General features: G+C 38.9%; 1 protein-coding gene across 5 annotated transcripts in view; it reads left to right on the top strand.

Annotated features, from left to right (window-relative positions):
• The window catches only part of slc12a4 (solute carrier family 12 member 4), an 86,020-nt gene extending 61,776 nt beyond the window's left edge, over positions 1–24,244 (top strand). For 4 of the 5 annotated variants that reach the window (XM_069901560.1, XM_069901556.1, XM_069901558.1 and 1 more), the window contains 14 exons: positions 706–880; positions 2,564–2,682; positions 3,838–3,936; positions 4,355–4,474; positions 5,999–6,103; positions 7,050–7,218; positions 8,497–8,692; positions 12,631–12,800; positions 14,932–15,063; positions 15,161–15,268; positions 17,505–17,692; positions 20,421–20,554; positions 23,211–23,270; positions 23,916–24,244. In XM_069901560.1, coding sequence (XP_069757661.1) covers positions 706–880; positions 2,564–2,682; positions 3,838–3,936; positions 4,355–4,474; positions 5,999–6,103; positions 7,050–7,218; positions 8,497–8,692; positions 12,631–12,800; positions 14,932–15,063; positions 15,161–15,268; positions 17,505–17,692; positions 20,421–20,554; positions 23,211–23,270; positions 23,916–24,055 — 1,915 coding nt within the window. In that variant the 3' untranslated portion in view covers positions 24,056–24,244. Of the gene's footprint in view, positions 1–705; positions 881–2,563; positions 2,683–3,837; positions 3,937–4,354; positions 4,475–5,998; positions 6,104–7,049; positions 7,219–8,496; positions 8,693–12,630; positions 12,801–14,931; positions 15,064–15,160; positions 15,269–17,504; positions 17,693–20,420; positions 20,555–23,210; positions 23,303–23,915 lie in introns of all 5 variants that reach the window. The other variant, XM_069901559.1, reaches the window with a different exon arrangement.
• The last annotated feature ends 241 nt before the right edge of the window (positions 24,245–24,485 follow it).

Below are 24,485 nucleotides of genomic sequence, written 5' to 3'. Positions count from 1 at the left end.
GTTGGGGGGAGAGGGGAGGAGTTTAAAGGAGATGTGTGAGATTTTTTTTTCTTAGAGTGCCTGAAAAGGGTTACCAGGGGAAGTAGTGAAAACATATATAATAGTAACATTTAATAAGCTACTAGAGAAACACATGAATATGTAGGGAATAGAGGAATATACCTGTACGTCATGTACAAGCAGCAAAAGTATAGTTTAAAATGGGCATTACAGGCAGACATGGGTCGAAGGGCCTGTTCCCGTGCTGCACGGTTCAATGTTCCAATATGATATATTTGATTGTTTTCTCTTGTCAAAGAAGTGCATTGAATGAAATAAATTACAAGCATTATTTGAAGTTGGTGTACTTTTGATGAATGTAAACTAAACTCTCCATGCAAGTTGTCCTGTCTGCCTTTAAGAAGTCTGTTTTGAACACTTAAGGTCTTCATGCATTTATGTAAAGTTAGATTAGCTGTCAGATTCTTTTAATTTATCAACTATTGATTGCTGCCAAGGAAACTACTTGAAAATTAACTATTATATCTGGGGTCTTGGCATTCATGTCTCATTTATTGGAAACTTAAGATATAAAACTTATTTTAACTTTTTTCTCTCCCAAAATCAAATAATTTTTCCTTTTTTTTATTGAACTGATTTTTTTTTTCACAATTCTTTGTTATTTTTGATATAATTTATATTTTATCTTTTATTTTTCCTGTCCAGGTATGGTGATGCAGTGATGAAAAATCTGGTTATCGGAACTCTAGCCTGGCCATCTCCCTGGGTTATTGTGATAGGATCCTTTTTCTCAACATGTGGAGCTGGTTTGCAGAGTTTAACTGGGGCTCCACGGTTGTTACAAGCAATAGCTAAAGACAATATTGTACCTTTCTTGAGGGTTAGTCACATATACATTATAAATTTGGTTTAATTAAGCCCTTTCCTCTTTCAACTTTACTTTTTTTTTTAAAAGGCAATTCCTACAAATTTGTGCTTTGTGCTTGGTTCATGCTGGTTTATATGTACTTTATCCCTCATACAGTCAAGTAACTAAAAATTAAGAAGTATAAAAAAGATAGATTTTAATAAAAATATATCATAAACCTTTGACAAGCTGAATAAAATGAATGCGAAAGGATAGACGATTTCATTTCCCATTATTTGATCTTATTGTCCCTGCCCACAGTTAGTGGCCTTCACAATGGACAAATATCTAAAAAGCAGCATTGCAGAACATTTCAAATCTCATCTGCTTTAATCATTATAATTTTTGAAAGTCCATTTTATTTTCTTAGTTGCTACTGTACCTTTTACCATGCCAGACTCTCCACCAGAATACTTGGAGTGAATACCCCATCAGTGATAGATAACTAAAGAAGCAGCAGTACACTGGCATATGGTTAGTTTGGAGTAACAGTGGAACTCCTCACCGATGAATCCAAACCCCATAGGTACATGGTATCAGGTCCAACATAGACCTTGATTTACCATCCACTGTTCTTGCATTATTGAACGATATTTAGAAATACTGAAAATACCTAAGGGTCAAAGAACGTAGTCTGGGTGGAGGAGGAGGGGATTTTGATATTGTCAAAAGGCCATCGTTATTGCTGACTAAATCCTTAAAGATGTGGCTACCAGGCTGGTTTGGCAGAGATGCTGAGTCAAACAAGGCCAGAGAACCAACTTGATCAATCAATCTTTTGCAGATGTATCTAAACAGAGCAGCATTGATAGAAGTGACCATTACACAGGATTGTCGAGATACAATCACACTGATGGTGTCCTCCACGTTCAGAGGAATTATAATTGCCCTCAAGAGAGACGAGCTTCAGCTTCCATTGGTCATTGTGGGCCGTTAGCAGCAGGAGAACTTCATGGGCTGCAGGCTGGAGGTCTAGCAAATCGTACACACTAATGATCAAACTAAAGATTCAACCCTGGATCATTGTGGAATGCAATAGTCTAGTGAATTTGTAATATGTGCTAAACTGCAAAAAAAAAATGCAATAGCTAGCAAAGCCATCCTACTGTAAATGAATAGAACATGAAACATAACTATAACCAGTAACATTAGACATGCTCTTTTGCAATTATTATTTTATTGTTTGCATGCTTGAACACTTAAAATTATGATATTGGTGTCTGAAATATGATTTATTTTTGAACTAGTTTTCTTTTGTGGAGCAATTAGCAATTTTGAAAATAAATCTTGATTCAGAGTTGATATTGGGCTTAATAATTAGGAATAAAAGTCTTGGTGCTAACAATGTTGGAATTCTTTTCGGTGTAAAGTCTTAAGTTCAGGTTTGCCTTCACGCTACCATATGGTTTCTCTCTTCCACATAAAATTGAAGTTTTTTTTTCAGATTATGATTGCTCGAAACATCAAGAGGGCACACAATGATTTAGAAATTGACCATTCCTTTATTTTGTGTTTTTTTACATTCCTCAACGAGTGTCAATTTAATTTATTGCCTTCAATTTCTTACTAGGTTGATGATATAAATCAGAAAATATCAATGCAACTTTATGCTTGTGATATATAATTGTATGATTGACAGGATTCTTAATATTGTAGGTATTTGGTAATGGAAAAGTTAATGGAGAGCCAACTTGGGCCCTCCTTTTGACAGCCATCATCGCAGAATTTGGAATTCTGATTGCTTCGCTTGACATGGTGGCTCCCATTCTTTCAATGTAAGTAGTCTTTCAGATTCACTTAATTCTGCACTTCATTTAAATCCTTCCATTTAATATTTCCTTCCACATTCCTTTCTGGATTTGTCATTTTTCATAGAAGAAAAATGTATTCACTTCATCTTTTTTTAGGAAACCTAAGGTTGGCACTAAATAGTATTCATATAGCATTGTGAATAATTAAAATACCGCACAGTAACTTCACTCCTAAGGCTAGGACCTTAAACTCAATTCCCTTTGTGCGTCATATTGTCCATGCAATCTAGCACTAAATATTCAACAGATAAGTCCTGTTCACTTGCTGTTGGAAAAGTAAGTTCATGGGAATAGGAAGAATTTTCCCAGTTTTCTGTCTCTCCTTTTTATTACTCATTTTTGGCTTTTTAAATTTGATCCAGTATATTTTGGACAACCTTGAATTAAGTTGCCTAATCATCTTCAAAGAATTCTTGCTGCCTTTACAACAGTAATTGCTTTGGCATTGTTGTTAACCCCTATCTTTATCCACAATCAAAATATCAAATCCAGTTCACACTCAGCTTCGGATTGACTGGTGAAGCTATTTCAAATGCTGCTGAACACTGGACTTCTTCAATTCTTTCTTTGTTTTATTTTCCAGATTGTCAATTTATTGCAGAAAGGCTGAATGGAGTCAAATTAAACTGCATCGTAGATACCATAATATTGTTCAGAATCAGATGTCTGAAAAGGTTGTAAAATAAAATATGTTTAAAAATGTGGCAGAGGTGAACCTCAGCATCAGAGTATTAACCTAAAAAAAAGGAGTGTAACTTTGCTTCAAGTAATCGTTATCTAACATTCATATTCTGGCCTTCCCATGACAGAGAGGGAATTAGGATGATCCTCTGCAAAACTTGTCACAGATTGAAGATGTCCGTGCTGTTGTATTTCCTTCCATCCACTGAGGATAAAAATAAAAATAAATGGTAGAAACTTTTGAGGAGGAACCCTGAGACAAAGTGTAATATTACAAACAAATTTGATTGCTTCTGTTTTATACTATCATTCAATCACTGTCTTAATGAATGATTAATTAAGCTTTGTGCAATTTCTTTTTTTCCCCTTTTTTGCCAATGGTGTCTGGCATTTTGTTTGATTTAACTTTTTTTTAATCTTCTTATTCATGTTTTGCAGGTTTTTCTTGATGTGCTACTTGTTTGTTAATCTGGCCTGTGCCGTACAGACACTTCTTCGAACACCCAACTGGCGTCCCAGGTTTAAATATTACCACTGGTAAGGTGCTTAACATAGCAACTATTCTCTGTCTTTAAATTTTCTATTGAGACGTGAGATGAATATCTTATTAGTTTTGCTTTCAATCCAGATGACTTTGGTTGCCATTAGAAGCATTGGCAAATTAGTATGTTCTATAGCATTTGAGGTTGCAATTCTTAATGAAACATCCAGGTGCGCGACTTCATTAGTCGTTTACATTAAAGTTTGAGTAAAGATAAACAGAAATAATCTTAACCATATAACGATTTACGGAGTGGAAACTCTTTGTTTTTATTTTTTCGGTTGATCATAGCAACGTCACTTTTCTGAAGAAAGGAAGAAAGTGTTTAAATTTAATTCTCTCCACTTCACTCTTACATCCAGGTCTGATTAAAATGCAATTCTGTGTTTTAATTGGTTTTTCTTTTTCTTGTAGGTCTTTGTCTTTTATAGGTATGAGCATGTGTCTTGCACTCATGTTCATTTCTTCATGGTATTATGCCCTTGTGGCCACAGTTATTGCAGGAATGATTTACAAATATATTGAGTACCAAGGGTAAGTACTAAAGGAATATTCCTGATTACACAATCCTCAAATTTTATTATCTCTCCTTAAAATTAATTATTTGTCTTATTTATAAAATGTCTTCTTTTGACTGGACTGGCATGACTTGTTCCAGGAACTATAAAATGTAAATAGATTACTCTGTGCCAAAAATCATGAAGTGGATAATTTGGGCCATTTCTGTCGTGTGCTCTCAAGCATCTGTGCTTCTAACTATCAGTTTGATTCCAAATTTCTTTAATATAAATTCTATCCCCATTAATACTAAAGCTGGAATGATAGATGTTTCTTCCAGATCATCATTACCATCTATGCTGATGCAGAATAGAATAACACTAGTGCGATGACTATACAGGTCATATGGAAAGTATGTAAAACATATTCGGATTCATTTCCCACACTGCCAGAGACTGTTAACCTTGAAATGCCATGAAGTTGCATCTTGGGTTGGTTGTTTTCTGATTCCAATCAAGAATGAGGTAAGGCATTCTTAAGATCTGCATCTCCCAGTCAGATCCTCACAGTGAAGTGCAGGTTTTAGAGAGTTAGCTTTTTGGTGACGTGAGTCACTGGTGTAGTGGAAACATCTAAATACACTGGGTTCAAATTCTCACAGAATTTAGCATTCAAAATGAACTCTAATTGTCCATCTACACCACTGACTGTCCACTGCAACAATTAGAATATATTCTAATCAATGATCCAACGATTTGTGCTGTAAACTCACCAAGGAGAGTAGCCATGGCATTTCAACTTGTGGCATTCATCGTCAATAAGGAATGTAGGTCTCCTGAATTTGCTGAAGGAAGCAAATGGCCTACCCAAAGAGGAAAAGTAGCAGCAGATTATTAGGTTATCTAACAATCTGAGCAGTTTACTCCTTTTCTCAGGGCAGCTAGCATCATTATAAATGCTGCATTTTAGAATAGTTTTCAGACCCTAAAGAGCTGCTCTTTGAAAATTGAAGTTGTGTTGATGTCAATGAGGAGAGGAATGGATTAATCTTTATTTTTGAAACAGAATCATCAACAGAGAATCATTTAAATTCTATAAGACCCATTCCAGGATGTATCATGACTTCTACCTAGAACTTTCACACCGCAGATAAGAGATATTTAGATATTGTAGGAAATCCAAGATCTCCCTCTGGTACCAATGGATTCCTGCCCTCAAGGTGAGAATTCCCTTGTACTTAAAATTGGCTTGAAGCTTTGATCCTTGTTCAAGTCTTCTGCCCATAAGGATCAATTTGTAGGAAACCTAAACTGGTTTACTTTTGGAAAACAAACCTTGCCAATTTACATTTTTTGTTTGCCTGAAATTACCAGCATAATTTAGGTGCTGATGGTAAATATGTTGTATGTGGATTTTAAGAGATTAATGTCACATCAAGGATTTAAGATTCGTATCTAGATAACCGGTGATTCTCAACAACTACGTACACAATGATTCACTACTATGCAGAGTATATGAAGCAAATTGAACACCCGTCTTTATTGGGTTTTTTTTCCCCAGGGCTGAGAAAGAGTGGGGCGATGGGATACGCGGTCTCTCCCTAAGTGCAGCTCGTTACGCTTTACTGCGGTTGGAAGAAGGTCCTCCTCACACGAAGAACTGGCGGTAAAACAATTACACCTGCATAATGTAAAAGCGTAATGGAGGTTGCACAAAACAACTTGCATGGTGTGAACATGATTGTTAAAAAGATGAGTGAAATTTGACTCTGTAAGAGTTGAATTGTATGAAAGTGAGCACTTCTTTCAAGCCTGACAAAAGTCTTTCCCAATTCTGAGTGCTTCATCAAGATGATTGTTCTGACTGAGGCTCTAATGTATTTTATACTGCATGTCTTCTGTTAGTGTTAATCCACGGGTGTTGTAATCACTTACTCTCTGGGTCATAGATGCTTAGAAAAATAAGGCAAAGATATGGACTTTTCATCAGCATTAAACCTGTATTTAAAAAAGTTCACATGATCCATTGATCCTTTTGTCCCTTCCAGCTGCCTGCTTGTTAGCAGTTGTGAAATCTGTATGTCTATAAACAACGCCCCCCCCCCCCCCCCACAAAGCAGAATGTACAGTTTTTGATTAAATATGCACACAGTGCCTCTTTTGACACACTTCGTCCTCTCTAAGATGCACCTTGTTTTTAAGTTATACCTGCTTTGATAATAATCTTGTGTACAGAATTTAACCTGCAGGCCATCAAGTTCCAAACAATTCCGCGGTCTCCCCGCTGAGAAATTCTATGCTCCTTCTGGCCCTTCACCATCCCCACTGCTCTTTCTTCCTCCCCTGTACTGCCTTCCACCCTTTATTTTACCGCATGCTTCCACCACTCTGGAAAAATCCACCTTCTTCTGTTTATTTCATTCTGTGCATGGGTTTACTGAAAAAAACACTGAAGATAACTTTGTGGTTCCTTCTGGCTTGGATGGAGCCTTTTTATTGAAAATTGAAGGTCTCTTTTAATCAGCCCTCTTTATTGATCTCTCTGACTGCTTTAGTTGCTTTCATAGTACAGCTGAATTATTCAACTAAATCATCAATGGTTTCTTTCCTAGGCCCCAATTATTGGTCATGTTGAAACTTGATGAGGACCTTCATGTGAAGCACCCCAGATTGCTAACATTTGCCTCCCAGTTAAAAGCTGGTAAAGGTCTTACAATTGTTGGCTCAATCATTCAAGGGAATTTTTTAGAAAATTATGGAGAAGCACAGGCTGCTGAACAGGTATCATGTGTTTTGCAAGTTTTCTATGCTGAAACTTCCTGTCATACAAGTTAAAGATTTTATTGCTGATAAAGACTTTCAATACAGAGGATAAATATAGTGTGCCATTGTTGCTCAAAATAAAATTGACAATCTGATATTTAGGATGGCACTGAGTGAGTTTGGGCAGTCAAGGGTGGCGCTGAGTGAGTTTGGGCAGTTAAGGGTGGCGCTGAGTGAGTTTGGGCAGTCAAGGGCGGCGCTGAGTGAGTTTGGGCAGTCAAGGGCGGCGCTGAGTGAGTTTGGACGGTCAAGGGCAGCGCTAAGTGAGTTTGGGCGATCAAGGGCAGCGCTGAATGAGTTTGGGCGGTCAAGGGCGGCACTGAGTGAGTTTGGGCGGTCAAGGGCAATGCTGAGTGAATTTGAGCGGTCAAGGGTGGTGCTAAATGAGTTTGGGTGGTCAAGGGCGGCGCTGAGTGAGTTTGGGCGGTCAAGGGTGGCGCTGAGTGAGTTTGGACGGTCAAGAGCAGCGCTGAGTGAGTTTGGGTGGTCAAGGGCAGCGCTGAGTGAGTTTGGGCGGTCAAGGGGGGTGCTGAGTGAGTTTGGACGGTCAAGGGCAGCGCTGAGTGAGTTTGGGTGGTCAAGGGCAGCGCTGAGTGAGTTTGGGTGGTCAAGGGCGGCGCTGAGTGAGTTTGGGTGAGGGCAGCTGGTCAGTGCACTTTCCACCACATCTCTGTTGAAATTTGCCAGGGTTTCTAGTGTCATACCAAACCTCTGCAAACTCCTGAGGAAGTACAGGCACTGACAAGCTTTCTTCACGATGCCATTAGTGTGTTAGGTCTAGGAAAGATAGTGACCGTCTCCACCTCAGATACCACAATGATCACTGGATTGTATCTCTGGCTTTCCTGAAGTCAATAATCAACAATTACCTGCCCAAACTCATTCAGTGTCACCCTTGACCCCCAAAATCTCACTCAGCGCCGCCCTTGACCACCCAAACTCACTCAGCATTGCCCTTGACCATCCAAACTCACTCAGCGCTGCCCTTGACCACCTAAACTCACTCAGCGCTGCCCTTGACCACCCAAACTCACTCAGCATTGCCCTTGACCATCCAAACTCACTCAGCGCTGCCCTTAACCACCTAAACTCACTCAGCACCGCCCTTGACCGTCCAAACTCACTCAGCACTGCCCTTGACCACCTAAGTGGAGCAATTTAACATGTGTAATAAATGTGATGTTAATGTCATCTACTTGTTCGAATATTTTGAATTACTTGCACTTTCCAATTTAGACGATCAAGAACCTGATGACAATCGAAAAGGTGAAAGGATTTTGCCAGGTTGTGGTTTCTTCCAAGGTTCGAGAAGGCATCGCTCATTTAATTCAATCTTGTGGTCTTGGAGGAATGAAGCACAATACAGTGGTCATGGGCTGGCCATATGGCTGGAGGCAGAGTGAAGACCCCAGGGCTTGGAAAACATTCATAGGTAAAGTTTATCAGCATTTTCAGTTTTTACTTTTCATGCTTTGGAAAAAGAAAACTGAAATAAAAGGATCTTTCCTATTTTTAGTAATTGTATCTCTAGTTTACAAATCATCTGCACCCTTGGAAGATTGGATGTCCACATAAGGTTCCTTGCTGGTATATTCATAAAATCCAAAGATGAGCCTGTAAATTCCTGACTGAGTTCAGCGGGTTGACCCACATAGATGGGGAAGTTTCACTTAGCTCTTCTGTGATGCCGTGGCATGCCATGTTTTTTTTTGAGATGGGGTGTAGTGTCATTTCCTAAAAAGGAGACAGCTGAGAAACACGACTGATATTTCCATCACAAATCTTCTGGGGTGAAGTGAGATGTGGGAAAAAATTATTAAATTACAGAAAAATTGAGGCACTTATATGTTTGCTCAAAATACCTCGAGTATTGATTTGATTTTTATAATTTAGGCGTAAGGCACAGTAACAGGCCCTCAATTAACCCCAGTGCATTTCAAATGGTAGGAAGAAACCCACGCAGACACAGGAAGAATGTACAAACTCCTTATAGACAGCACTAGATTCAAACCTCAGTCCCAATCGCTGGCGCTGTAACAGCATTATGTTATTTTGGGCAAATATTTATATGGAAGAAGTTTCAAACTGTGTCAGAGACCTTGGATAATGATGGGATCTCAGCTGCAAGCTACTTACCATTCACCTGTCCATGTATGCTGGAAAATCTCAGTTTAGTTGGGTTGCTGAATGGAGAGGGGAGACCCACTAATGTAAAGGTCATGAGGTTCCACCAAATGAGGGGACAGTGGAAGCTTAGGAGCCCTTCCATCAGCAAACTGCTCAAGCCACATAGTCCTTTTATGATCTTAAGTTAAAGGAACCATCAACACTTTTTAAACAATCATTCTAAAAGTCAGACCCTCACACAAAAGTAGTTATACCATGCAATGAATGTCACATCTTGCATGGACTTTAACTGCACTGTCAAAAGACAAAGGAGGAAAAACCCAACACCCAACCCCAACCCACCAATTTTCCCTTGCAACCGCTGCAACCGTGTCTGCCTGTCCCGCATCGGACTTGTCAGCCACAAACGAGCCTGCAGCTGACATGGACTTTACCCCTCCATAAATCTTCGTCCGCGAAGCCAAGCCAAAGAGATAAATGCTTTTTTCACTTGTAGGCACACTATAAATGTTATAAATATTGCAAACTATTTAATTCACTAAAATTTGCATCAATAAAACTAGTACATAATTCCATGTATTTATTTGCTCAGATATTCTCAACAAATTTATAATCAAATGCTCACAAAAGAGAACTTATCAATTATTAAATATTGTGTTGATTGTACAGTTAAAACTACAGAAAATTATCATTCTTAGCCATGGGATATCTTTAACTCTTGGTTCGTGTCGATTTTACATTTGTGATTTTTGCAAATTGGGAAATTAGTGCAGAAGTGAGGAGGAACTTTCTTCAGCCAGATGGTGGTGAATCTGTAGAATTCTATTCCACAAATGGCTATGGAGTTCTAGATTAGTGAGGTTATCAAAGTAAAGGGAAAAAGGCAGGAGAATGGGGTTGAAAGTAAAAATTGCATCAGGCATAATCCAAATGGCAGAGCAGATCTGATGGGCCAAATAGCTTAATTCTGGTTTTGTCATACAATTCACACTAAAAATGAGAACTTCCTCACTGTGGGCACATCATGGCTCAAATCTGAATAAAATCTCCTCCTGAAATAAAGTGCAAGATATAATCATCAACAAGGAGTAGTTTTAAGCATTTAATATCATTTTGATTTTGGATGATGATAGTGGGAAAATGTCAGATTACTAGATAGCCATTTTCATGGCCAATTTTGTGAGTTGAGTTGCACTGACCTATCCAATTTGTGTTGTTGCCACTGACGTCTCAATCTGGAAAAGTTATCCCCTTGAATTTTGTCATTTACAATACCTTTCTAGTGCAGGGGTGGCCAACTTTTTCATTAATTTAGACATTCAGAATGGTAACAGGCCATTTCAGCCCATGAATTCATGCCACCCAATTAACCTACATCTGCATGAGCTGAAATAGCCTGTTACTGTGCTGTATGTCTAAATTGAAAATTAAAAGGTTGCCCACACCTGTCGGCTGTCGGCTCTCGTCTAGTTTATGGGAATTCTTTAAATTGAATACATTACTTAAGTTGCATTTAAAATTAAAAGAATCTAGAGTTCATAGCATTTGTTCAGCCTTGAAATGAACAGTGATGTGAATGTGAATCTTCTTCATGACTAAAGAACCAGTATAAATGTGTGTGTCTGCCCCAGAAGGGAGGATATCACTATAAAGTTGCTCACTTGCCCACTCTCTCAAATAAGCAATGGCCCTTGAGGTATGGGCGTTCAAGCTTGCAAAGAAAAATATTTTTTAATTTTTTTGAGGCCCATGCTAACCATGTCTGAGAGGATTGGTGTAGATCATAAATTATTGTAGTTGCACATTTACAAATATGAAGCCAGTTTAAAACTGTACTGGATAGTTTATTCATAGATTAGTAATGTCAAATTTATTATCATCTAACTGTACAAGTACAACCTGATGAAACAGTGTTCTCTGGTCAGAGGTCAATCCAGAGTACCATAAGAATGGCAGAGAGGATCACTGGAGTTTCTCTCCCCACCCCCCAGCTCCCTGCCTCAATCGATAGGATTTACTAGGATCATTGCCCAAAAAGAGGTCGCAAAGCAATATCAATAAGGACCCCTATCACCCCACGCACAGCATCATTCAGCTACTCCCATCGAGAAAGAGCTACAGGAGTATTAGAGCCAGAACTACTAGACTGAGAAATAGCTTCTTCACATGGGTAGTGAGACGGCTGAATGGCCAATGAGCTGCTCATACAAACATGCAGGACTCAATTATTTATTTAACAATAATATTTATTTTAATATTTCCATATGCATACTGTGAATGTGTATCATTTGTATGTGTTATGTCTATGTGCTTGCAGTGTGTAACACTGATGACCAGAGAACGTTATTTCATTGGGTTACACTTGTACAATCACATGATAAATAAGCTTGAAGTGGGACACAGACATTTTGAAATTGACTGCATTTTAGCAAAGAACATCTACAGTAAATTTCAAGCACTCTTTCATTTTAACAATACAGCAGTATTGTTAAAATGAAAGGGTCAGTAATCTGACCCTTAAAACACTTGCTGTCCAATTACACCCAAATAACCTATCAATCCTGTACTTTTTGGAGGATGGGAGGAAACTGAAGAACCCAGAGAAACCCTACGCAGATTACAGGGAGAATGGAAAAATTCCCTACAGGCAATGTTAGTTTCAAATCTGGCACAGTAATAGCATTGCACTAACATTGCTGCCCATAATCTCCTATTGTGGCCAGATTTGGTTTAACTGTGTCAAACAAAATAGTTGTAACAAGAGGCTAGTGTCAAATATTGCTTTTCAAAGTAATTCATAATTTAAAGTCGGTCACTATTTCCATTCTTGTAAAGTTCTAATGCCAAATGTCATTGTATTTCCTGGAATATAGTATATCTGTGGAATTTGTTGCCATAGGATGTTGTGGAGGCCAAGTCACTGGATGATTCATAGGCTCTTGATTCACCAGGGCATCGCATCGAAGGTTATGAGTGAGAAAATGGATCAGTTCATGATTAAATGGCAGGGCAGACTTAATGGGCTGAATAGCCTATTTCTGATCCCATATCTTCCATATCTTATGGTCCATCTTAGTGTAACTGGATTGTTCCTCCCCCCCCCCCCCCCCCCAGAGCCTTGATACAGCAGTAGCAACGTGCTTTTCATTACAACACCCATATATTTCTATTGCTCTTCGGACAATGTTTTTTCTCGGTGAATGAGAAAACATCTCGATCAATAACACATTTTTTTTTAAACAGATACTGTAAGAGTCACCACGGCTGGTCACCTTGCTCTTTTGGTGCCAAAAAATGTTTCCTTCTACCCAAGTAACCTCGAGCGCTTTACTGAAGGCCACATTGATGTTTGGTGGATTGTGCACGATGGAGGCATGTTGATGCTGCTTCCGTTCCTTCTCAGACAACACAAGGTGTGAAATATATAGACTGAGTAAATGCAAGATTTTAACATGAGCAGAAGATTTGGATTACAGAGCTTGCTGTTTCCAAACCTATATTAAAGTAATTTTTTCTAGCCTGTGCTTTTAGCCAGAATAGCTGCCACCTACTGAGAGAATGTGCCAGTATGTTTGTAGTATCGAATAGACCAACTTACTACATCTTCATCTTTAACACACAAATACGATACATACCATATATTTTGGCATACACGCCAAAAACAGAGGTCGTCTTATAGGCCAGATACGAAAATGTGACCTTAAATTTCTACTTAAAATACCACTCAATTGGTCCCAGCCTGAATCTGATGAGTCGACCCCCTTCGTCATCAGTGTCCCACAATAAATCATCCTCCCTACCATCCATTGCACCAGAGATACTCCACTTCTTGAAAGATTTTGTGACAGCCTCTGCTTTCATTTTGACCTTATCCACTTCAGTGCATATGCTGTGATTTTATTTCTTGGGGCTATATAGCAATCTTGCCTCTGTTCGAGCACCCATTCTGCAATGTGATTTTCCAACTCTGGCCAACAAATGATTCCTCTTCTCATTGAACGTTGTTTCTTTGGTATTTTTTCTTAAAACATCTTAATTCTTTATCCTCTCTCTCACCATCTTCTCAGTTATGTCAAGTGTTCTTGCAGGAGCACAGATGGTAGATTCCTTGGCCACTACAATGACTTTTAAAATTTGCTTCATACGTTCTTCGTTTTGCTGGAGCCTCCATGATAACGCCCATCTTCCAGCCACACCACCAGCTCAGTCAACACATGTATTAGTGGATTATCTTATGCACCCGATATATATAATAAAACCATGAAATTCAGGCTGAAATTGGGGACCCATCTTAGCTGAAAGTTCTCTTGTACAAATAATGTTTTTAAAAATTAAAACGTAAGACAAAGACTCAATGTCTGTTGAAATTCAGGTATATGTGCACTTGATCTCACTCTGACTTTTCCTTTGTCATACTATTGCTGAATCCCCCTCTACCGGTACCCCAAGGTTTTACTGACCAAGCCATATAAAACCTTTACCAACAAGCCCAGGTCAGAGGTTAAGTATTCTGTCGTGAGTAACTTTTTGACTCCTCACAGTACTTCCTGCCATTTGCAAAGCATGTCAATGAAAGTAATTTTCTTGAGCAAGTACATTTCCAATAGCACTCATAAAACTCAGCACCTGTGTGATGGGGGACAACACCTTAAATGGTCATTGCCTCCACCATAGATGCATTGTATCTACATGAGCTGCCAAACACAGTATAGAAACTTGCAAAGATTTCTTCCATTCCCAAATGTGACTTCTTCTTTTGTAGGCACCACCATTCATGAGTTCCCCTCCCAGGTGCACTCCTTTTAGAGTTGAAATGCATGTCTTTCACTGCTCAGGCAAAATTCCTGAATGTCCACATTATTAGCTTTGTTGCATTGTAGTTATACCCACATTGTCAGGCAATACTGGCTCAAAGCAGAGGTCAACCATCGATTTATTTCTGGATGAGTGGTAATTCTGGCCCTTCCAATGATGCTCATTTCTGTCAAAGAATTTTAAAAAGGAATCATTTTGCAGTTTGCTATCTTACCAAATGAATTTACAGCCAAATATGTGTCCATCACCTTTATCTAAAGATTTACAAGTTGCTGGATTTTGCAGATTATTTTAAAATTGTAAATTTTCATAAAGTCTATTAGTATTTTAATGAGATGTGAAATCACTTTTTCTTTCTAAGATCAAGGGCAGTATGGTTGCTGTGGTGGTTAATGCATTGCCTTTACAGCGCCAGCAATTGGGACCTGATTTGAATCACTTGCTGTCTGAAAGGAGTTTGTATGTTCTCCCCGTTTTGGCATGGGACTTCTCTAGGGGCTCTGGTTTCCTCCCACTCTTCAAAAATCTAAGGGTGTAGATTAATGGGGTGTAATTTGAGCAGCGTGGTCTTGTAGGGCTGAATTGGTCTGTTAAGAGTGTTGTATGTCCAATTTAATTTTTTTAAATCACAATTTAGGCCAACTAATGGAAAAGAAGGTACCTTGTAATTTTTGTTTGGACTTTTGCTTTCTGGTTGGACATATTGATATTGAGTTATTATTTGTGTAGGTCTGGAAGAAGTGCAAAATGCGCATTTTCACAGTGGCCCAAATGGATGACAACAGTATTCAAATGAAGAAGGATCTGGCAACTTTTCTTTATCACCTGCGCATTGAAGCAGAAGTTGAAGTTGTTGAAATGGTGAGGAGCAAACCTAATCAGACAGTCGCCTGCAGCAAAATCCATCTTTTCTGAAGGAAATGCATATTCTTATAATAATATCCCATTGTACCCTCAGCATAGCAGTGATATTTCAGCGTATACCTACGAAAGGACTCTCATGATGGAACAACGATCGCAGATGTTAAGACAGATGAGGTTGTCTAAAACTGAGAGAGAAAGAGAGGTTAGTGGCAATTATTTTTGGAATTGTGCTTATTTGTCTATTTTGGTCCCTGGAGGTTGTGAGAATAATTACAAATTAGTTGCTCCGATAGATTAAACTGGAAATGTCATCCTTGACCTAAACTCGTGTGTTTTGACTTTAAAAGCTACTTATTGGGTAGGTTTTTCTAATGCACTTTGATTATTTGTATCCTTCACTGAAATGTTTAATTGGCATCACCTTGAGAACGTAGATTTTGGAATATCTTTTAAATGATGATTGGAAGAGAAGGGGGACTGCGTTTGTGGGCTGCATTCCTTTCTTGTTATCAGCTCATATGTGTACTTACGTGGAACAGTCTTTTCAAATATTCCAGAAGATGAGAGATTAGAAATGTAGAAATAAGATGATATAAGCCACGATGTAGTCTCCTTTGTAGTAAGTTAGCTGCTCATGCTTGTTCCTGTAATGGACTGATTAAAATTTATTTTTGCAGCTGTATTCGTGTTTGCTTTGGTGATTTGTATCTTGGTAATTTATTTTGGATTGTACAATCCTTTTAAAGTACAAGACTGAACTATTTTCCAAGAAAATGTCTATTCTGACATCGAGGTTGTATTGGCAAATGTGATTTTAAATTATATTTCTGATTGTCAAAATGCCATGCTAACAAATATTGTTTCATATATTTCAGAAATTCTGTAACTGACTTTGCCACAATTCAGATCACAATTATTAATAGTTGTTCATCTTTATACATTACTGTATATACTGGAGGGAAAACTCTTAGCTGATTTCCCATTTGCTTTTGACAATTCTAGAGTGCATTTGCTTTCAATAGACAGATTAAAAGTTTGAATTGGGCCTGACTATTCATACATTTCTTCTGTTCCTGTAATGCCAATTGCAAAACAAAGTATTGAAAGTTGTGGTGTAAAGATTGTAAAATATGTGCAAACTGTATTTCCATTGTGTTCCGAAGTTCGGAGGGAAGGAATTTGAAAGCTATTGGTTTGGCTCACTGAAACTTGCATTCTTGGCTCAGAAAAAGTGCTAGAGAAACTAAAGAGGTCATGTAGCTACAAAGGTTAGCCAACGTTTCACATTGAGCCCCTTTTCAGGAATAAGAAAGCAACAGATAAAAGCCTGAATAAAGTCAGGAGAGGGGTAAGAAGTATCGGCTCCTCTAACCTGTTAGCTTGTGCCTCTTCCCCTTCCCCAATTTTATTCATGCATCTGATTTTTTTTAAAATTCCTGTCAAAGGGCTCAGGCCAGAAAGTTGGTAACCTTTTTACTTTTATGAAAGTTGCAATGACGTACTAATCTTCTCCAGCACGTTTGTGCTTTGTGATTGATCTCAACATCCGTGGATTTTCTTGTTTAACAACTATCCTTGCGCCACATCAAAATTCAACGCGGACATGAATAATTTTCCTTGCTGCAGTGTTTGCGATCCAGGCAAATACTTTTTAAAATATTTATTACAAGATTCTACTTTGAAGGAATAGCCTTCGTAGAATGTTGGCTCAGCAAGTGCTATTGAGCTGTGCTATTTAAAGTGAAGGCTCAGGGCAAACAAGACTAGATCTCTATCTCAGAAACCAGCATCCTCCATCTAATGGATTCTGTTAATGACCCAGAAATTAGCCTCGTCTGCAATAAAGAGTGCAGCTATGGCGAGGTCTTTAAACATTACGCACTTTTACACAGCCACTGAACAGAAAATTTCTGCTCTGGTCGGTGACAGTGTAAAAAATGTTGGGATGGAATTTTTTATGCAAATTCCATCCCATAATTTTTCCATTTGTACCCCTACACATTTTTACAGAGTGGTGGTGTAAATTGAGTGCAGTTACTCCATAAGAAACAGGCCTAATGAATACAATATTGCCCCTTCGACAAACTCCACAACATAGGAAGGCTGTGTAAAAGTGCCCCTGTGTAAGCGACCACATCAGGACACATCAGAGGTAAGTATGCTAATATTTTTCAGAATAATTCCAAAATTTCTGCAGGTTAAAAAAAATTGCCCATTGTTTCTCTACTTCAGTAAGGAAATCTGTGTGGAATTTTATAGCTTCAAGTTCTTTGCTGTCATTATTTAACATTTCCTTCTGGTCTTTACTTTGGCAACATGCAGAGGTCTTGGTGTCAGTTTGAAGCTTTTGGGTGTAAACTATTTTCAAAGCATATTAATTATAACTAATACTAATGCTGCAGTTCACTGTTTAAAAATCCCAAGCTCCTTTCTTCCAGGCTCAGTTAATAAAAGATAGGAATTCATTAATCCATCCAACAAACGTGTATGTGGATGAAGAGGAAATGATGTACATGTACCCTGACAAAATACAGATGACGTGGACAAAAGAAAAATGTGAATCTGAAAGAAATCGAGGCAGAACCTCCACTCCAAACAGTTTCAGAGAATTAATCAGTATTAAGCCGTAAGTGTCACCTTTTTCCACATGATGGAAGCATTGAGCAAATTCCATTTGAAGAATTCCTTTCCCCTTCCCTTCATGGAACTTGCTGTTACTTGTACATTTCTTTGCCTGGAAATATTATTTAGCCTGGAAGTATATTTAGAACATTGTGTTAACATTCTGAAACCTAACAACAGCATCAAAATTATGAACAAAGTAATCGTTCAGCAGATTAAGACCCAATTTCCTCAGCAAGTGCTGACCAAGAATTGATTAATCCCATTTCAAAACTGAAAAGATGCAGTTTTATTTTGTTGACATTTGGAAACAATAAATGCATTGAAACTGTTGAAAATGAAGCTGTTTTATTGTCTGAATTTACATTCAAAAACCAAATACCATAGTGGGGAAAAATATCATTTAATTCAAAGAAATTCAAATTGCCTCAAACTGCATTCAAATTACTTTGTTTCCTGGTGTTGAGAGGCGGATTCCCAACATTAATGCTGGAGAGCTGCAGGAGAGTGGACTTTCATCTCTGTTGGTAGTTGGCAAGATCCCACCAGATTGGAGTCTTTGCCAAATACTGCCGACCTGCATGCACTCAGCTGCTAGTTGAGGCCTGTCCAACTGAGCAGTGATTCAGCCAAGGGCGATGTATCATGAGGCTCAGTCATAGTGCATCTTGACAGCCATTTAACAGCTTGCCACCATCAAAGGCATTTGAAGTAATTTTAAATAATAATTGGAAGCATTTAAAAACTATTCATTCAGACATAAAGATTTGTTGAAATTTAAAAAGACGATCATAAAATGTGAAGTATGATGATTATAGGTGACCTCCATGTTACAGGGGGGGGAAAAGGAGCATTGCATTCCTAGAAAACCATCCAGATTGTGATTCCATAACACAAAGCCACCTCATCTCTTCATGTCAAGAAATGAGAGATGGGGAACATGATCTTTAACGCACAAGTTACAAGAGTAAATTTTTATTCCGATCTCCAGGTTTTTGGTAGTGATGTGTGAATTCTGCAGGTGCAATTTTCCTTAACCTGAACTGTGCTAACATGGAATTGGTCTATAAAAGCAAAAGGAAGTGAAGTAAAAGTTTTAAAAATCTCATGATCTGCATTTGTTGTTTGCTCAGTGTGATCCAAATGAATAGCTCACTCTCTCCAGGTCAGATATTCCTGGTGTAAAGTTGAGGGCCAGATGCATCCAGAGGTGTATCCAGGTAAAAGACCACCCCCCCCCACCCACCCTCCTCCATTTTAAATAAAGCGAATATAGTCAACAGTTTTCACGTGCAATTGGCCTAGTTTTGAAGATCTCAGAGATCATGAATTCCCATTTCCTAAATCAGCACCATTCCTCACAGTCGGGTTCATTTAACAGGGTTAGAAGTGGGAGGGGCAAAAGATTTTTAACAGGAAGAAGCAGTCTCTCACGCTCTCTCCTTCCCCCTCCTCTGTTTAAAGCCTCTACATCTGCCATGCATTTAGACTTTGTTCAAGAAACCAGCATGTTGACTATATAGTATATTGATGTGCAGCCACTCTAGAGCCGGGCATAGGAGTGTACTGTCTGGAGCACTGCAAATGCATTGCTTTTAACTGCTGTGGCACTGGTGGTGCACCCAAGGCCAGGCCGAACCGGCCTAACTGCGGAGCCAAAAAGGGCGGCCTGGACCTGAACTTCCTTTCTCAACCCAGAATAACTTTGCCCAACTTCAGTGGGGAACAGAACGTGCACATGGTGGGGAGGGTTGGTGAACTCTTGAATTCTCACTTCTGCAATCCCCTGCTCACTTCAAGAGTCCACTGCAGGACATGGATAACACAAGGGGACTCCTGGTGAAGATAAACATTGGGCAAGTTTGAGCGTGGATTTTTTTCCCCTGCTCCATGCACGTAATCTCTCCCCCTTGCACTTTGCAGAATTCAAACATAAATGTTGCTGCCACTTCGGGGCGAAATAAAGTCTTACCACCGATTGTTCAGTGGGTCGCTAGCACCCCATGAGGTCTGTTTTGCCTAATGGTAGCATCGGCTTTGGGTGCAGTGCAACCGGAGCTCACTGGTGCACCACTCCAGCACCTCACCAGGCTGTTCTTGGCCGGCACCTCATTGGACCACTTCAGGGCCGCTTCGACACCTTGATCAATACAGGATCAATGGGCAAAATGACCGTCTTCCTTATCCATAACTCCCCACACAGCTGGAACCACTTTGTGTTTCCCTGGCACTGGCATTTCGCCCATTGATCCCGCATTGAGTGGGGTGATGGAACGACCCTGAAGCGGCCCAATGAGATGCCGGCCTGAAATGGCCTAGCACTGCTCCCCTGGAATGGAGAATCATTGTTGGGCAAGGGACTTGGATATTGGGCAGGAGAGGTGAGGACAGTGGCACCCCCACTGCAAGTGCAGCCAAGGCATGTGCCCTAGATATGCTTATGGATGCATTGCACATCTGACTCAACTTTGTAGCCTGTCCATCCCTCACCAATGAGTGATGAAACGAGCAGTAAAGCTGAAAGTCAGATATATTCTCCAACTTGTGTGATTCCATGCTCTCTGGGAAATCAGGAATGAATTGAATTGGGACTGGCAGACAAGCAGTGGTTCTCTGTAGACTTAACTATCCTGGAGAATGTTTTAGCCTTGTACCTCAAACCAATTTGTACTTTGTCTATATCTACTCTCCTTTGTCATATATTCAACTTGCATATTGCTTATCTTTTGCAGAGATCAGTCCAATGTAAGGCGAATGCACACAGCAGTGAAGTTGAATGAAGTCATCGTAAATAAATCCCACGATTCCAAACTAGTTTTGCTAAACATGCCTGGACCACCAAAAAATCAAGATGGAGATGAAAACTGTATCCTTCATCAAACCTTTCCAGTAAATTCTTGCACAAATATTTGGTAAAAAGATGGTACTTTAATTGATTTTTTGACATTCATTATTCACCCAGATTGTCAGGTTGTGACAAAAATGTTCTAGTGTTTCCTGAGCTGTTCAATTCTCAATTCTATTACTCATTATCAAACTAAATATACAGCTACTTTTCCTTCATAAATTATTACTTTTTCAATAGGGTCATGGGGATGTACATCACACGATGCAAGTTGGATTCTTGCCTCCTCGCTACCTGAATGTTGTCTGTCCCGACAGTAGTATAATTACAGTTTGCTGAGATATTAGCTGGTGTGAATTGTGCTCAGCTTTGCAATACAAGTTCATTTCACACTGGCATAGGATGCCAACATCCAATCAAATTTCTGTCTTTTCCGTGATACCGAAAGTACCAATGATGGCTCAGCGTGTAGTGCATGACCCTGGTGGCATCTTCCTTACATTCACCAAAGCGTCTACAGCATAGAACACTACGGCACAGAAACAGAGCCCTTCTAGTCCGTGTCAAGCCATTTTTCTCCCTAGTCCCTAGCCTTACATACCTCTCCCATCCATGTACCTGTCCAAATTCTTAAATGTTAAAATTGAACCTTCATTCACCACTTCAGCTGGCAGCTTGTTCCACTCTCTGCGTAAAGAAGTTCCCCTTTGCATTTCCCGGAACTTTTCCCTTTCACCCTTAACCCATGCCCCCTGGTTTGTATCTCACCTCCCCTCAGTTGAAAAAAGACTACCTACATTTACTCTGTCTATCCCACTCAATTTTAAATGCCTCTATCAAATCTCCCCTCATTTTTCTGTGCTCCAGGGAATAAAGTCCTAACCTCTTTGACCTTTCCCTGTAACTCAGTTCATGAAGTCCTGGCCACATCTAGGTAAATCTTCTCTGCACTCTTTCAATCTTATTGATATCCTTTCTGTAGCTCGGTGACCAAAATTGCACACAATACTCCAAATTTGGCCTCACCAATATCTTGTATAGCTTTACCGTAACATCTCAATTCCTATACTCAATACTTTGATTTATGAATACCAATATGCCAAAATCCTATCTACACGTGAAGCCACTTTCAGGGAATTATGTATCTGTATTCCCAGATCCCTCTGTTCTACTGCCCGACCATTTACCGTGTATGTCCTTTCTTGATTTGTCCTTCCAAAATGCAGCGCCCTCACATTTGCTGCATTAAATTCCAGCTGCCATTTTTCAGCCCATTTTTCCAGCTGGTCCAGATCCCTCTGCAAGCTTTGAAAACCTTTTTCACTTCCACAACTCCTCCAATCTTAGTGTCATCTGCAAACTTGCTGATCCAATTTACCATATTATCATCCAGTTCACTGATATAGATGACAAACTGATTCAGATGGCAGTGGTCCCAGTACTGATCCCTGAGGCACGCCACTCGTCACAGACCTCCAATCTGAGAAGCACTCTGGCTTCTCCTGTCCAGCCATTATTGAATCCAGATTTAAACCAGTTGACCTGTTTCCCTTGGACACACTGTATGTGAATGCATATTCCATCCTCTGCAAACAAAGCACTTTATTTTCATTCTCCCTTTGGGTTAATTATTTTTCATAGTTTTATTTGTTTTGTTAACCTGTCCTTGCTTCAAATAACCACAGGCCTCTATACTGATCCTCCTATAAAATTGTATCACTAAGGAACTTCGTCACTTATTGTTTCTCTCAAACCTTTTCTACGCTCATTTTCAATCAGCATGTTGCTTGTTCCATTAAGATGTCTGTATTTGCTTAATAGCCATTTGAATCTTCCTGGTTCACTGTAATTCTAATTTCAAGGCATTATGAGCCTTGCACGTCCTTGCCATAATGTACATCCAAGCCACTGAGGTCCATGTACTCAACACAACTTCACCTGCTGTCAAAATCCAGTGATTCATTCCAACTATTTTCAGGGCCTTAACTAATTGTGTAGGCATACTGCAACTATCCCTTGTCCAATGGGTTATGACTAATAAGTGGTATTTTGTAAAACACCTTTTGAAAGTTTATGTACCCATCAATTAGACTGCCTTCATTGGCCTATGGAGGCCAATTATTTTTAAAAAATCAATTTAGTCAAAATATGATTTGCTTTCAATAATTGTGTGGGGGTCCTTCTTTATTGAGTCCAAATGACAATTTGTTTTCTCCCAGATGCAAGGTCTGAAAGCTTCCTCACCATTGTAAACTCCAGCTTCATCCTTGACTTTCATTTTGCCTTGAAGACCTTTGTTTTTTTTTTGATAATTGCACCTTTTTCCATTTCCTCACCCCATGACACTCATTTCTTATAAACCATTTTTTGCATTTTATGTGGGTCTGTCATAATTTGACATTATCCATATTACTATAACAGCGCCCATATGGTCACTTTGACAGTAATTGCTGAAATATGTAGCATTTTTCATATATATAGATAGATAGATAGATAGATAGCAAATAATTATGCTGAATAGATGGGATAAACATATTCTTTTGAGTCTTGAAATATTGATGCTTACTTCCTTTCTTCGTTGTCTGTAAACGCTGGGTTGCCCATTTATGTCGCCTTTAAAGCACAACTCGAAAAGGCTCTTTAAAAGTATATTGCATTTCCTTGACATTGATTTTAGACATGGAATTTCTGGAGGTACTTACGGAAGGTCTGGAGAGAGTGCTGCTCGTGCGAGGAGGTGGTTGTGAAGTCATCACTATTTACTCTTGAGTATGACTGCTTTCTGAAGACCCATGTGATGGAAACATGACCACAGAAAACATTCCAAAAACTAATATCCGGATAAACATTTATTTTACTGGCCAGACTTTCAGACGTAGAATTTCATGGGTCATATTCTAAACTCAATTCCAAAGTGCAATTTAAACAAAACCATGTTGTCATGGATTGTTGTATAAAGAGGGGCTGTGGGTAAACAGTGTACAGTAAAGTTCCCTTTACTTTTTCTAAACTTTGATTGGAATTTGGTCTCGGCATAGATGTCTGGTGTGTCAGTATTGAGCTTTGCACTGTTTTTATTTTTCAGCTAAGATTCAAATTATAGAAATTAGTTGCAGTGGTAGTTTGACTATATGCCAGCCCAAGAATCTGTACACAGTCACATTTTGCTGTGATATATCTAACACTACATCCCTTCTGTTACATAATATGGATTTTTAAATTTTTCAACAAGTTCATTAATAAATAGCTTTATTTTTTTTGCATTGTAGATACTAATTATGAAATAGTGGGATCCAAACTATATAGTTGCACCCTGCAAAATTTGAAATACTGTATTTGGCAAAGAAAAACTTATTTATTGTAGTTATTTATTATTTTTCAGTGTTGTCCAAGGTAGAAAGTGCTGTCTTTCCTTGCAGAAACGAGTTAAAAATAATTAGGATCATCATTTGGTGGAATCTTTTTGAATGGGAAGACTGCGCCCACGTTCAGAGTCTGATGTTGGCGTGCCAGTGGTGGTAAGCTTGTAATTGTACAAGGAGCTGCTAAATGTTCCGTTTGAAATTTTTTTTACAAAGCGCTTGTCAGCTGTAAAATTATTCTGGTGTTTGGGACTGTTCTGTTCCTGAATATGCTTTTGTTTATCTTATTAAAAGTAAACTGTCATCAAAATGTTATTTTTCTCAATAAAGCACTGTTTTAAACAAAAAACCAAGAATTTGTTTCTGTGTTAAGGCTTTACCTTGGTAGATGCTAGCACAAGCATCAAGTTCAAATTTCACCAGCCATGCAGTAAATAGATAAGGGAGCTCTGAGCAAGAGAATGAAGATTGTAATTTTTCGTCTCTTATGCAAATGTGGAGTTGAAATTGCAAGAAGACATGTTGTTTTAGTACTGGTGCAATCTGTTCCACTGCAGTAGTGTTTGCAACAGAGTTCAGAAAAATTGAAA

Source organism: Narcine bancroftii, chromosome 10 (genome assembly GCF_036971445.1).
Source record: "Narcine bancroftii isolate sNarBan1 chromosome 10, sNarBan1.hap1, whole genome shotgun sequence".
NCBI lineage: Eukaryota > Metazoa > Chordata > Chondrichthyes > Torpediniformes > Narcinidae > Narcine > Narcine bancroftii.
The sequence above is the reverse complement of the archived record's forward strand: the minus strand, read 5'-3'. Positions and strand labels throughout refer to the sequence as shown.